Raw genomic sequence first — 14,611 nt, 5'->3', positions numbered from 1 at the left:
GAAATCGAATATGTATTCCAACAGGACAATGCCTCGATACATGCTTCTCGGCAAACAAAGGCGTGGTTGGAGAGCCAAGAAGTGCCTTTACTTGATTGGCCGGCATGCAGTCCGGATTGTAACCCCATAGAAAATCTGTGGGGAGTAATGGCAGGGAAAGTTTACGGCAATGGGCGTCAATACAGCAACGTCAATGAGCTTAAAACTTCAATTCAGCAATGTTGGCTTGATTTGAGAGGAGATTTGCTCAAAAATCTTGTTGAGTCTATGCCAAGTCGCATTTTTGCTGTTATTGAAAACCGGGGTGGCCATACCAAGTACTAAGATTAAGTTAAAGTATCGAGTTTTATTTTATTTTCCATAAGATGTGGAGTGCGCTTAAATGATTGCCACCTTAAAAATCCAGATTTCTTTAAAATTATGTTAAGTTTTTACTAATTACTGTTGAGTTGATAAAAATTTTAAATTAACAATATGTAAGACAATAAAATGAATAACTTTCAATATTTAAATGCAACAGTTAAAGCTTTTATTTATTAAAAACCCAAAACATATGTGTGCGCTTATACGAATGTCTACCACTGTATATATGACGGTACTAGAATTATGCCTAATTGCAAAAACTTAAATTTTCCTATTTTTAGAAACTCCAACTTATCGCACTCTTCCCTACCATACCACCATTACATGCGGAAGCGCACAGATATTACATATATAGTATTTTCTTTATCTCAGATTGGAGCGTAGAGCGGAGATATTACCACCACTTAAAATGTCCCACTTGTCCTGATTTTGATAAATTATAGCACTCAACACAAAGTTCCGGCATTACACAAAAATCGCACAAATCGCACAAGCACAGAGACGAGTGTATAAGAATGCGATGTCTGTCCTCAGAATAAATTTCTCTGCAAATTGTCGCAACCGCAGTCGTCAGCTAACTGTCTGCGCTAAAGCCCAGGGCGCACAATCGATTTGTGGACGCCTACTTTTAGCCAAACGCTGTCAATCCGCTATGTTTGTTTACGTACGAGACCATTTCGAATTGTGCGCTTGGCACAATTGTTCTTTCGCTTCGCTTTTGTTTCTAACTTCCTGCAAAACTTTCTGTCGCATTTGCATTTGTAATGCGAATTGTGGCTCCACACACCCCAGTTTCACTTAACTTACTTCGAGTTGTTGTCTTGCATTGTTGTTGTAAAAAAATGTTTTATTTATTTTTATTAATTGCTGGAGTTACACAACGTCTCTCCACATTATCAACGCATATTATTTTCCTTGGAAGAGCCATTCAATATATTTACGGCGCTCATCATCCACGTCTGGCAAGCACCGTCATTTTTCACCTAGCTTCCTCCAGTGTTGTTGCATCTTGTCGGCTTCACGTTAACCTCAACATAACTCACTTTCACTCCCTCTCGCTCTTTTACTCCGCCTCTCCTTTCCACCACTCTCTTCACTCATTTAAAACTGTACATTTTGTGCGGTCATGTAGCTGTCTTTCACAGCTTTTTTCCTTCTTTTTAATGCGATATAAATTTCTCATCTGTTGTGGTTTTTTAATTGACATGACAACTTTAAGTCCTGACAAGCTTACGCACACACAGGCATACCTTACATACGCAGTCACAAACAGTCGTCACAGCTCACAGAGGCTTGTCAGTCAACATGACTACCTAAGCTCCGGCCTGCACCGCACAGTCGAACCGCAACGTTGTCCCGTGGGTTTGTCTCTGCTTCTGCTTATAGCCCCATACTTCTCTCCCGCCCTCTGTTTCTCTCGAGGTCATCTCCGAAACGCTTCCGTTATTCTGCTTCGGCGTTTGTGGGATAGCGTGTCAGTGCGGCCCTTAAGTATGCCACAGCACTCGTAAAATTAATGATCAACTGCAGACAAATTAAAAGTCGGTGAGACAGACAACACACCGTGCCTCGCACGCGAGCATAAAGCATCAAGCGGAGCACATTTATGCGGTTGACTCGCATGTAGTTGTCGGTCTATCGGACAGCTAATCTAAATGGAAATATGCGAAGTGTGTAACGTATTTGAGGGCAAAGTAAACTCATTAGAACTGTATAAAGAAGAAAATTAATTTACCCTCACAGGAAGGTGCTATTTTGTAATGGTTATTTGATTAAAAAATTATTTGAGTCACGACAATTAGGGGAATGGTAACTAAATAACTTTTTTCTTATTTAAAAAAACGTGGTTTTAAAGCAAAGAAGGACCTCGAGAAGTTGTTACGAGATATTTTTGACCTCGCTTTGGCAGAAGCAGAGAGAGAACAAAAACCGAAATTTCGAAATTAATTTAAAAATAGAAATATCTGCTTATATTCAGAGTTAAGGCCAATTAAGTGTAGTAAAAGAGACTTCAGGTGAAAGTCTATACGGATCAACAAGATAAATTGATTTCTCTAAACCCTTGCAAAGCTTACGATAGACCGATTTATGAAATTGAGTTGAGGCACTCAATTGTGTATTGAAATAACGAAATATATCTATATTTATGCTATAGGTTAAGACTTTCAGAAAATGTGAATGTGTGTGATGTTAGCTGTAGTCGAACCAAAATATTTCTTCCTGCAGAGAATCTAGGAAGCGGATTTAGTCTGCTCTTCAACCTAAAGTTAGAGAAGAAAATTATCTGATTTTGTTAAGTTAGTTACGAGGGGCTGATCTTCGCAAGGGTGACGAATGATCTCATTAGGTCTGCTTAGAACGTCGATGCTTTGTAATACTAAAAATTCCTAGGTATTGATAAAAAAACATTGTATATATTGAGCTTTGAACCTTACCGGAATTTGTTGTGACGGCTGATAGAAAATTCAGCTAATTCGACGAAAATTTTAGTAATATTTTTGTTGGAAGGTACCTAGTCCTCAGGTACAAGGTAAATAAGAAAATTCATTGTGTGGAATTTGATATTTAAAATTGATACATCCAGCCAACGTCTTTGCGATTGGTCTTGATACTCGCTGAAATCTACCATTTTTGTGCGAGAAATCTGTAATTCGAACCAAAGTGAGCCTAGGTCTTGCTAACAGGATTAAGATGCAAACGAAAGCAAGCTAACTAAAAATTACATTTTCTCTTTAACCAGCATTATCACCATTCTCCAAAGTTAAGTAGTATGTTTTTCTGAGTTTATTGAAAATTTTGCCCTTTTTCCTAGACCACGCACGATTTGTATTAATTTTGAATTATTTTGTGATACCGATGGTAGTACATAAATCGCATTTCTTACTATTCGTTTAACAGCCGCAAGAGTAATCTTCCTAAGATGAGGCTGTGAAATGTGCTGAATTATATCAAACTGCATTTCTTTCTTTTAATTAATTTAGTACACTATATGTGTAGTGATTTATCAATGCAATAAAAACAACAACGATACCTTTTATATTAAGAAACTTTAGATCATTGAGTTTTACCAGGAAGTACTGCTAAGTTAAGTCAGTATATCGGTTTTGCTTCAAATGTCAATATTAAGGTGCTATATGTTGTAACGGTGAGAACATTAAAAAAGTCAAAGTTGGTCACGGCGTATACGTAACCTTCCTAACTATAATGAGAAAACTATTATTTTCAAACAAATTGGGAAGTAATTTTAGCTATAATGGCATCGTCATCATGCCAAGTTGCTAATGGGGTGTTACCACCTTCCTAAGGACAAATTTAGACTACATATCGCATGCTACACTGACCACTGCAGGCTGAAGAGACTCTTATACAACATGGGCAAATCTACGGCAGGGAGCCTAAAACGACATAACACCTGCTAATTGACTGCATAGCAGTCTACAGGCGTAGGTTAGAGGCCCTTGGATCCATGCTTCCAAATAGCGATCACATCGCTTCGCTAACACCCAGCAGAATATTGGACTTTATCAATATGCTGAGGCTAAGTGAGCCTTTGTGATTTAGAAGAGGTTTAATCAAATCTTTAGCATATAATTTAATTTAGCCATCTTATTATTATAAAAAAAAATAAACAGAAAACACTGTTATACTAAAAAAAAGTTTGTCACAGCGTATGAGTAACCGACTGTTAGCTATTTAAATTCACAAGACTAAACAATTTCTGAAATTTTATGAAACAAGAAAATGTGAAAATATTGACTCCAAAATATTCTTTCAAAAAGTAATAATTCGATTCGTAGAAAGACACTTAGCCTATGAGAAATTGGTTTGCATGTCAAAAACTTGCCAGCATAATTCACTTAAGATTTGATATAGAAGATACGGCAAGCAAATGTCGAAAACATACGCATGACTTATTAAAAAAGAAGTGCCATCACTTTCAAATAACTTTTCTTACAATTTTTCTCGTTACAGCAATAAATGAAGCGTCGTAAACAAATAAAGTGCACACAAACAGGAAAACAAAAGTCAGCAACAACAAACAACGTATGGAAAATTGCCAAAAAATCATAAAAATCCTCGCCGAAGATCGACAGCAACCTGCGAATTTGTTGGGTAAACTTTTTTAGTATTCCGGAAAGTATTGCCGGCAAAACGAAAGGACGTGTGAGTAGCACGAAGCAGACGAAGCGCGCGGAAGACGAGCAAGCGACTTTGCATAAATCGCAACTGAATCCTTTCAACAACCGACAAGCACTCACACGCAAACGCATAACTTTAGTTGAGCAAAGAACGCTTTAAGGGCAACAACAGCAAGAACAACAAACAGCAAGCAAATGCAAATTGAAACGCCGTAAACAGCAACAATCAAAACGAAAAGCAATAATAATCTTAAAAAAACATAAATATTTGAGGTAACTACAAGCAACACCAACAATAACAACATTAACAAATAGCACACACACATACACATAACCACAAGTTAGTACAACAACAAAAGTGAAGTTTCACAACACCAAGTAACCAAATCAATCAGCAAAGCCAACAAGCATGCCAGAGAGAGCAGCGAAGATATTTTGATTTCGCACTCAAATCTCGCAAATCGCACAAATCAGAAATCAGATTTCTTATTTAAACTTCAGCTACAGCAGAAAACACAACAACAAACAAGCTGGTCGAGTCGAAGGCGAACTTTGCTGGGTGCTTGTTTGATTTCTATTATTATTAAATTATTTATTTATATGTGTCAAGGCAGCAAAATCAAAAGCAACCATAAAAACAAAAGCAAAAAACAACAAAAACATAGAGAACGTATTCAAAGCCGTCAAGGGGTGCTCAGCAATTGGTTACATCGTATTCGCCGCTTTAGCCGCCCGGCCAACCATACATATGCCGAGTATAATGTGGAGTACAATATCGCCGACAAATTCTAAGAAATTACTTATTGGCAGCACCCGAAGCGTCGACTATGTCGGAAACAATAACAATCAGCAGCAGCAGCAAATACAGCAACATCATCACCAATATCATCGGCAGCAACGGCAGCAACCGCAAATACATAACGCAACGAAGGCAGCAGCAACAGCAACAACAACAAATCAAACTGACATTGCAACGGCCACTGTCAGAGCAGCAGCAGCAACAACAAGAGGAAGAGAAACCACAGCAGCAACAGCAACGCCCACAATCACAGCCACAGCCACAGCAACAGCAACAAGCACAGCAGCGAACACACCGAATCGTGCAGCAACAGCAGCAACAACACCAACAACAGCCAGCAATAAAACCCAATCGACGAAAATCTCAATCGCAATGGAAATTCACATACAAAATAAGTGCATCTCAGCATAGCGCATCACTCTGGAGGGTGGCGCGGAGCCCCCATGGCTGCAGGGCCCCCTTAAAGCGGCATTTTTGGGGGCCTCTGGCGTCGGCAAAACCAGCATATTACAGGTGAGTGCGAAACGCAGTAATTTGTTGCATATAAAGCATGTTGTATACTGTACTGTACCAAAAGTTGATCATACGCCGTGGCATCTAAAAATCCCTGTACACGTTTCTATTAAAAGTTTCCAGTACGCCAATCTTACGTTAAGCCACGTTTTTAAAGCTAAATATCAGCAATTAATTTGATTACAATTGCTTAGAAATACTTTTTTCTTAATGAAGGCAAATATGCCACGAATATTACTCATACGCACTGTACATCCACATGCCAGATAATATATGAGGATAATTTTAATTTGTGAGATGCTTCCGCTCAGACAATTTCTAGCGTGGCGCTTAGCACAACATACCTAATTCAAATATTTAAGCTGACAGGACGCACGAGAGACACAGACAAACACAAACAGCAACAAGAACAACAAAATCAAGAGTTAATTAGAATTATTTAACTTTTTTCAAAATCAAACATTAGAATGCAGGAACATTTGAAAGAAAGAGAGAAGTTAAAAAGGGCAAAATACGTGGCAATCTTGAAGCAAACTTTGAAAAATCATGTTTTTTGCTTTGAGTTATTGAATTGACTCAGAAAGCGGCGCTCAAAATTGCCACGTCACCGTGTACAGCGAAACTTTCAGTAAAACAGTTTAGACGCCTGCAAGTGCGCGACGTGCATATAAGAACTTTTGCTATAAACAGCACGTAAACGAAACTTGAGTTTCTGCTGAAAAAGCACGACAATAGAAAACGAATTTGCGAGTAAGAAAGCAAAGAAATAACCATAAATTAAACGTGTTTTGACAAATGAAGAAAAAATCAGAACAAAACGAGAACACAAATGTAAGCCCGAATACAAAAGGATGCTGCTCTTGACAGGAAAAATAAGGCAGAAATTGAAAATAAACTGATTATGAATAAGCGGAAAGGACTTGGCAAATGTGAAAATAAAAAAACAAATAAATGAAGAAACAGAAAAAGTATGCTGTCATTTGATGGCGGAAACGAAAGTACAATAACTACGTATGTCTATTATGAAAGTGTGTCAAATCTCTCTCTCAAAGGTGAGCTCTAAGCGCTCATAGAAGGAATTTTTGGTCACATCGTCGTTCATCCACCGGCGTGAATGACAGTACTCGGCGACGGAGTCTGTCTCCCACCACGAATCCCACACCAAATTGGCGCTCCTTTATATGGCCACTGTAGTAAACGCCACAAGGACCTTCTCGTCTCAGTCGTAATCCATATTTCGTTTTCCGTATTCGTCATCTAAAGAGAGGTCTCTCATCCGAGGCTGTTTTTAACTGTTCATTAGTGCGTTTAACGTGGCGGGTCCCAAACCCAGCACACAACACAATGGAGGAGTTGTTTCGCCTTCTCACTTTAGCTCGCCTTCGAACGGATGTTCTTAGGCTACCCAGAGGATACTTGGTCAAAGACCAGAAGCCGTGAGCTGCTTGAGAAATATGTAAAATTATTATACAAAGCTAAGGAAATTACGATTCGTAGAGAGCCCCACTGTTTACAAATTAATTGTAACGAGCCCTGGACACGGCGAGTATACCTCAGCAAACTACAAGAAGCAGGGGTAGCAGAAAACTTCGTTACAGAGTCTTTTCATAGCTGGGCTGCCACCTGTTCAAAAATTCTGGATTAAGAAAATTATTTTTCTTTCTTTTTGCATGAGTTTTGAACCCAAAATCTTTAAAAGAACTAGCAGTCGCAAATATTTTTGAAAAGTGCTGCCAGATGTTTGTGTTTTGTTTTTAATAAATTTATAAAATAAAAAAACTATCTCAATATACTTGTATAAAACGTATTAAAGAAGTTTCCGAAGGCTTAGGTTTAAAGTTTTATTTTTTTTCGGAAATATGTTGCAACAGTGTTGACAAATGTTTGAAAAGTTGTTCAATACAGTTTTCGCAAGCCAATCAAAATATGCCTGAATTTTAATAAATAAATTATATCAAACTACCTACCACATTTTTTCTATACACACTACAGAATTATTAGTAGAATTTTCCTTTTTCCTAAAAAAAAACCTCAAGCAAAATCAATACCGTTATGCGCCCGAAAAAAATCAAAAACTTTGACGAAGCAGCTGAGAAATGCGTGTCAACTAAAATGCAGTAATCAAATAGTTTTGCCCCTTTTTCAGTTCGTGGTGCGTGCGAGTTTTATGGCACGCGCATATCCTCGAGCGACCAACTGAATAGTGCAGCAAATAAAAACGAGTTTCTAAAAAAACAATTTTAACTACTTTTGCAAATAAACTTAGTTCGAAAGTGTTGTTCGAAACGGTTGTTGAATTACCTTTTCGCTTCTGCGACTTATCAGCTGCCTACTTTACACCTACTGAAGTGACAAACTTTAACAACAACAACAACAACAGCAGCAACGTGTGATAATGTCCTGTCTTACACTTTTTGTTGCAGAAGAATTTTCCGTTGTCGCATAACGGTAACAGGCATCGATATTTGCAATTGCATCGAAGTTGATTGCACCAAAGAGAACTCGAGTTGCACAAAAGTTTTCAATTGAAATTGATGATTTTTAAAATTTTTATATTTGGGAGCAGCTGACTCGACGTTATGACGTATGGATGGCGCTGCAAAGGCCTTTCGCACAGCAGCAATATGATAAATATATTGATTTCATTATAAATGTCTCGGATATAGAACAAAACGACTGCTGCCGAACTCCACACATTCCTACTTAATTTTATAGTAATAGTAATTTAATAATTTCAGTCAAATTATATTTGGCTAGTTCATATAGCACAAGCTATGAAGTCAACTTTGTATAGTCATTAAGATCTACACATTTTTGCTTGTGTTTGAGCCAATTTTCGAAGCGCTTTTGCCACCCTGACTAAGGTATTTCCACAACATGCGTTCCGAATGCATCTACCGCATCTTCAGAGGTCCAAAAACCTCTTCTTTTGAATGCTGAAAAATGCAATTGTCTCAGCTGATGTGTGATAGATCGCATTGTCGTGATGGAATGTGGTTCGTTTTCGGCGCTTTCTTCTCATGATTTCTTCAAACACAAATGCAAAACAAATAGTTGTATACCACTCTGGTTGTAATCTTCTGCGCTTATGTAGTGTTATGGTTGCGGCATGTCCAGGTTTTCCTAAAATTGAATTAAATACATCGATCCACTGTTGCGGAGCTAATCAACATCGAAAGTTGTTAAAAAGAAATTGTCGCGCTAAAATTGTTTGCAAGTTAATTCCATTTTTGGTAGAGATGACAACTTTAAGTTACTGTAAATAATTCCGCTCATAATTAAAAACATTCTAAAACTTTACGATAAAGTTGTGAGTTGTCAGATTGCAACACTGGGGTTGCCCAAACTCTAAATATGAAAGCAATCTACGTACAAATAAATAACTGCGAGCTCATATCATTAATTTTATTTATTTAGGTTTCAATTCACTACAGTGAACATAAATATAGTACCGAGAAAAAATTGTATTGATAGGAAACTGGTGTAAACAAATCTGACAGTTGGTATCACGTAAAAAAATGAAAAATATAGAGTAAAAGTAACTTACATCTAACAACAGTACTGAGCTGAATTTTTACGCTGAAGATTTATACCAGTAATCGTTGCCAACTAGTGGTTAATCAAACAAGCAAATGGCCTAAATCAAAAAGCATAAAATAGCAGGCGGTTATACCACTAATACTTTGTTATATTGTGGGCAACTGAACAACTTTTTCTTGCTTTCCCACTTGAACTAGAGGGAACTGCGCTCAACCACAGCGAGCAAAGAAGTGGCGAATCGAAGAGGGCAACTATGTGAGGTAGTTTGCGATTAGTTAATTTCACTGCAGACTATTGGTATTGTGCTAGAATTGCTCAACTAACGATGCAATTACTTACTCAAATTGCCAATGAAGCGAGCTATGGTTCAGGGTGATGAATCATTTACACACATGTATTCCTATAAACTCGCAAACACACATGATTTTTGTTGGTTGTAACGAATTTATTGCACATTTGGTCGAAAGAGTTACGCATTTACTCTCGATAACTTACTTTCCAGCGTGTGTATGCGCAGCAATTTGCATATTCATACTACCGTTAATGGCATCATCTGCCTTTTGCTGCTGCCACACAATAAAAACAATTGGTTTTTCCAATTCGCTTTCACTTAATTTATGTAAAATTTTAACTGCGTTCTTCGCCAGTATTGTTGTCTATTCGATTATGCATTTTTGTGTTTTTGCTACTCATTCGCTGATGCCTTTACCACTAATTTTGTATTGTGTACTTTATATTTTGCATCTTAAATCGCATAAATCTCCGATGAGCCGCAACAAGCGAGGGGGGCTTCGCAATATTGCGCTGTTATATATACAAACATACATAAGCATACCACTCCATATAGATAGGAATATCCATGTGTGTGTGACTGCGCATGCACAGCCTTGCATTGCTCCCTAGAGCACGTGTCGCCGCTTATCCTCGCTTTTAATCAGCATTCATGTTCGTGGAAAATAAGTGGCCGAAGACACTTTTTTCGCTTTTAATCAACATATGTAGGCAGTGGAGTTTATTAAAAGAGTTTGTGTGGCAATTAATTCGCATTAATATTCGGTGGCATGTGTTGCTTTAAAGCTTTACAATGTCATGTGGCAGATGGCTATAATTGGGGCATGAATAAAAAATGATAAATTATATTTTTATTGCGAGGTGGTTTTTTGAAAAACTGCAAAAAGAAAAACTGCCAAAACAGAAGTAGTAAGACCCGAGTTATATAGCTGTCTCTGTATTAGATTAACACATATCTAAGTTGACAGTTGTTTCTGTGTTGCGAATGATCTTCCTCACAATTATTATTATCATAACTTAAGTTGAGAAGTTGAATTGACCATGCTGCTATTTTTATCGAGGTACTCAGTGGTATACCAGTTGTATCCCCTTTTTCACGCCAGTTGTGCATCACTTTTGGTGGAATTTTTGCCAGATATTCGAAGACATTACTATACATCGTCCAACATTGACGTAGTTCTCAAGACGCGAAGATTCTTTTGTGTGTGGCCTCCAGCTACTTTGTCCTACCTTCGTTCACCAAAAAACCAGTCTTTTTCGCTACTTTTTCTGGGCTCCACTGACGGCTCTGTTGAAAAAGCTTATGATATGTCAATATTATCTGCCTGCCCCGGTGATATTGTACTTTTAGAACGGACAGTGCCGCTGCGGTGCAGATTAGCGGCATGTACCACTTATCTCCAACACATCTATGAGTGAAAAAGATGACGGGTGTCGATCTGTTTGTCAAGAGTCTTTTTCGGGATTTGACCTATTGTGAAAATCTGGTATATTCTAGTTATTCCCGGTCTAAAGCCACACTGATAAGAACTTATAATATGTATTAACAACGGGCTTTAGTCTTTTACAAAAAATTGTGGTAAGAAACTTAAATGCGATATTGAGAAGACTGATTCTGCGATAATTAGCGAACTCTCTCGGGATCTCTCTTCTTGGTGATAGGGCTAAGTAAACTCTTATTACAATCATTGGTCATGTATTCTAAAACTCTGTGTGTCTATTATTAGGTTTCCATTCCTTACCAGCTGGTCTCGGGTTTGGAACCATTTTTTTGCTGCCTTAACTTCTCATAACATTTTCTGACCGAACTGCTGCTAGCCAGCATCTTAAACACTTCTTTTAATTGAAAAAACGTTTCTCTTCTCTTCATTTCCCCCCTCTACCTACGGTACCGTTCTTTCACAGCCCTCGACACAATCGCCTGCAGGGTGGCTTTACAGTTTTCTTTACACCGACGATGTGGCATTCATCATCATACGCCTTCCACAAAAAAGTGAGTAAAATTGGGGTATCTAAATGAAACTTGGCAAACATGTTCCTTGACAAAACAGAGTAGGGTGGAGTTCGTAGATGAGGGTAATCGGACCACAGCCACGCCCACAAGCCGACGTTAACCTTGCCATAACTAAACACTTAATTCAACTATAGAACTGTAATTTGAGACAGGGTATTGCAGTAGCACGGGCAACTGTGGGTTAAAAATTTTTAAAGTGCCCGTGGGCCCCCCTAATGGGTTTAATATAAACATCTCTTTGACCACCAAAGCTACAATAACCAAATTCATCCAGCGCAAATATTTTAGGAAATCCTACCAGCAATGTACAAATAGTTGAAATCGGATGACAGCCCCCCATATAATCAATAATTGAATACGCCAAAGATATTAAATTTTAACACCGAGATGATTTGGCAGGGCTTTATTGGAGCCGAAGTCAAAATTAGACGATGGGTGCCGTGCGTAAATCGAACCAAAACTGTTCAAGCCCCTAGGTACGGAATATGTTGACCCAGTGCTTATAGATTGTAGTAAATTACGAAAATTTCCGCCAGTAAACCGCATTTTTTTATCACTCATTATTTTTTTTTTTAAATAAAATCCGTTTGACAAATGCAAAGTATTTGCACACATTTCGTGTGTTTCAATCAAATTTTTTTTCATAGGATAGATATGGGAAAGGGTAAGCACTGCGATCCGAAAACTCGAGAACAGAAATTCGGGCACAAAATTAGCGAATTTACTGAATGCATCCAAAACATTGGTTGAACAAGCAGTAAAATGGGTTCCCCAGATTGAAACACGCGGTAGGAAGTCCAAAATAACAATGTCTGTCAAAAAAATATGAACAATGTTAAGAAAAATACATTTATTTTGTCAAAATAAAGAAAATGTCATTTGAATATTGATGTTGGCCCATTAACTATCCGCAAAGTACTTATAAAGGAAAATCTGAAGAGCTGAAGCCCGAGAAGAGTTCATAAGTTGAACGTGAAACAAAGGTTTAAGTTTGCTGAAGGACATGTTCCTTGGCCTAAAGAGCAATGGCACAACATTCTCTGGACTGACGAAACAAAAGTCAACTTATTTAATTCTAATCGAGGTATTTATTACGTAAGTATACCAAAGAATACAGCCTATAACCCTAAGTGTACGATAAAGACCGTTAAATATGGTGGCGGAAACATTATGGTTTGGTTATAGTTTTCATACGATGGTCTGAGGCCACTGCATAGGATACAGGGGACTATGAAGGCAACCAATTATGTTCAATATTACAAGAATGTATGCTACAGTACGCAGAAGCCAATATGCCACCTAGGTTGATATTTATGCAGGACAACGACCCCAAAAACACGGCGAAGTGTATAAAAGTGTGGTTTAGGGTTAATAATGAAGTGGTCGCCGCAGTCCCCGGATCTAAGCTTCATTGAAAATTTGTGGAATACAGTCAAAGCGGCGTTAAGAGAAAAGTGTCCAAGTAATAGTGAAGAACTTTTTCAATTTATTCAAAATTCTTGGAATGCAATTCCAGTTTCCGTCTACCAAAACCTAGTTGATTCTATTCCAAAGCGGTGTCGATCAATTTTAAACAACCATGGATTTTCAACAAAATATTCAACAAATTAGAAATTAAAATTATCACATCATAATGAAACCCAGTTACTTTTTTATTTAATATTGTATGTCCAGATGGAAGCGTCGGAGATCCTATAAAGTATATATATAAATGATCAGTATGTTGAGCTGGGTCGATTTAGCCATGTCCGGCTGTCTATCTGTATATATACGAACTAGTCCCTAAGTTTTTAAGATATCGTTCTGAAATTTTGCAAACGTCATTTTCTCTTCAAGAAGAACCGAACGATCGGAATCAAAGGCTTGTATGGAAAACTTTCACATTTGACTTGGTATCTTCACGAAATTTGACATGGATTACTGCTTAAAGTAATATGTAATCTCCAAAAAAATATCAAAAAAATCAGTCATTAACAAGTTTATGCTTTGCTGAGCCCAAGAACAAATTAATTCATTACAACCACGCTATTTGACTGCCCATTGAAAAGTTTCACAGCAACAGTTGAATCAAATTGGCGCGGCACTGTATGTATTGAATGCCACAAAACAGTGAAAATTTTACGACTATGGCATGCGTACAAAGTGCGAAAATATGCACACGCTCCAGAATAAGTTCATTATATGCACTCCGTGGTCTACACCTACAACTACTAGCTTAAATTCAATAGCCACTGTCTTATGGAATTTCCCTAATGAAAAGACCACTTTCTGAAATGAACTCAATTTCCGTGTATTTGCTACCAAATGAGGTTTTTGAGAGAAAATCATTTTCGGCGGTTCACTTGGAGAAGTTTAGTTCTATCACTGTTATTTGACAACACCTGATAGATCCATATTCGATCATCTGTGTGAAAATTTTTCGCGTACACTATTTTAAGGTATCTAAAGCTTCATGACGTGCCTAGAAAATATACTTCTTCAACATATGTCATATATATTATTATGAATTGAAATTCATATATTATTCATCAATTTGTCCAAATTGATCCTCCGTTGGATATTAGAATAGCTGGAACATTCGAAAAATATTTCTCAGCCAAACGGTCTCCATACCGTCCAGTAGCACACACTGGTCCATCTTTCATAGATAGTTGTCATCTCATACCTCTAAACCCGACTCAGATCGTCATACTTCGCCAATAGATGACTCTATTGCCAGATTATATACTAACTTAAAAGAGTACCTACTTCTCAGTAAATTTCAGAATTAAAGTATAATTCATTACCTTGGAATTTATAATCGCAAGCCCGATTTTTTTTTGCTACTAAAGAATTTATTTTCCCATTAAAATTCCAACAGGGTTTAAGTATTTAAAACGTCATATTAAATTTATAAGAACAGCACTTAAAACTCTAAGATGAGAGCGTGTGTGAGAGAGTTGTCAGCACCTG

At 37.5% G+C, this 14,611-nt stretch overlaps 2 protein-coding genes across 2 annotated transcripts in view; both read left to right on the top strand.

Annotated features, from left to right (window-relative positions):
• Positions 1-5,802, top strand: part of LOC120782478 (integumentary mucin C.1-like) — a 96,948-nt gene extending 91,146 nt beyond the window's left edge. Inside the window, exon 2 of the mRNA XM_040114773.1 lies at positions 4,336-5,802. Coding sequence (XP_039970707.1) covers positions 5,251-5,712 — 462 coding nt within the window. The 5' untranslated portion in view covers positions 4,336-5,250 and the 3' untranslated portion in view covers positions 5,713-5,802. The remainder of the gene's footprint in view (positions 1-4,335) is intronic.
• The window catches only part of LOC120766489 (ras-like protein family member 10B), a gene marked incomplete at its 5' end in the record, with an annotated part of 138,530 nt that continues 129,631 nt past the window's right edge, over positions 5,713-14,611 (top strand). Inside the window, one exon of the mRNA XM_040092040.1 lies at positions 5,713-5,814. Within this exon, the coding sequence (XP_039947974.1) occupies positions 5,713-5,814 (102 nt within the window). The remainder of the gene's footprint in view (positions 5,815-14,611) is intronic.

This window comes from Bactrocera tryoni, chromosome 1, assembly GCF_016617805.1.
Source record: "Bactrocera tryoni isolate S06 chromosome 1, CSIRO_BtryS06_freeze2, whole genome shotgun sequence".
NCBI lineage: Eukaryota > Metazoa > Arthropoda > Insecta > Diptera > Tephritidae > Bactrocera > Bactrocera tryoni.
Note: the sequence above shows the minus strand (reverse complement) of the source record. Positions and strands in the feature narration are given on the sequence as shown.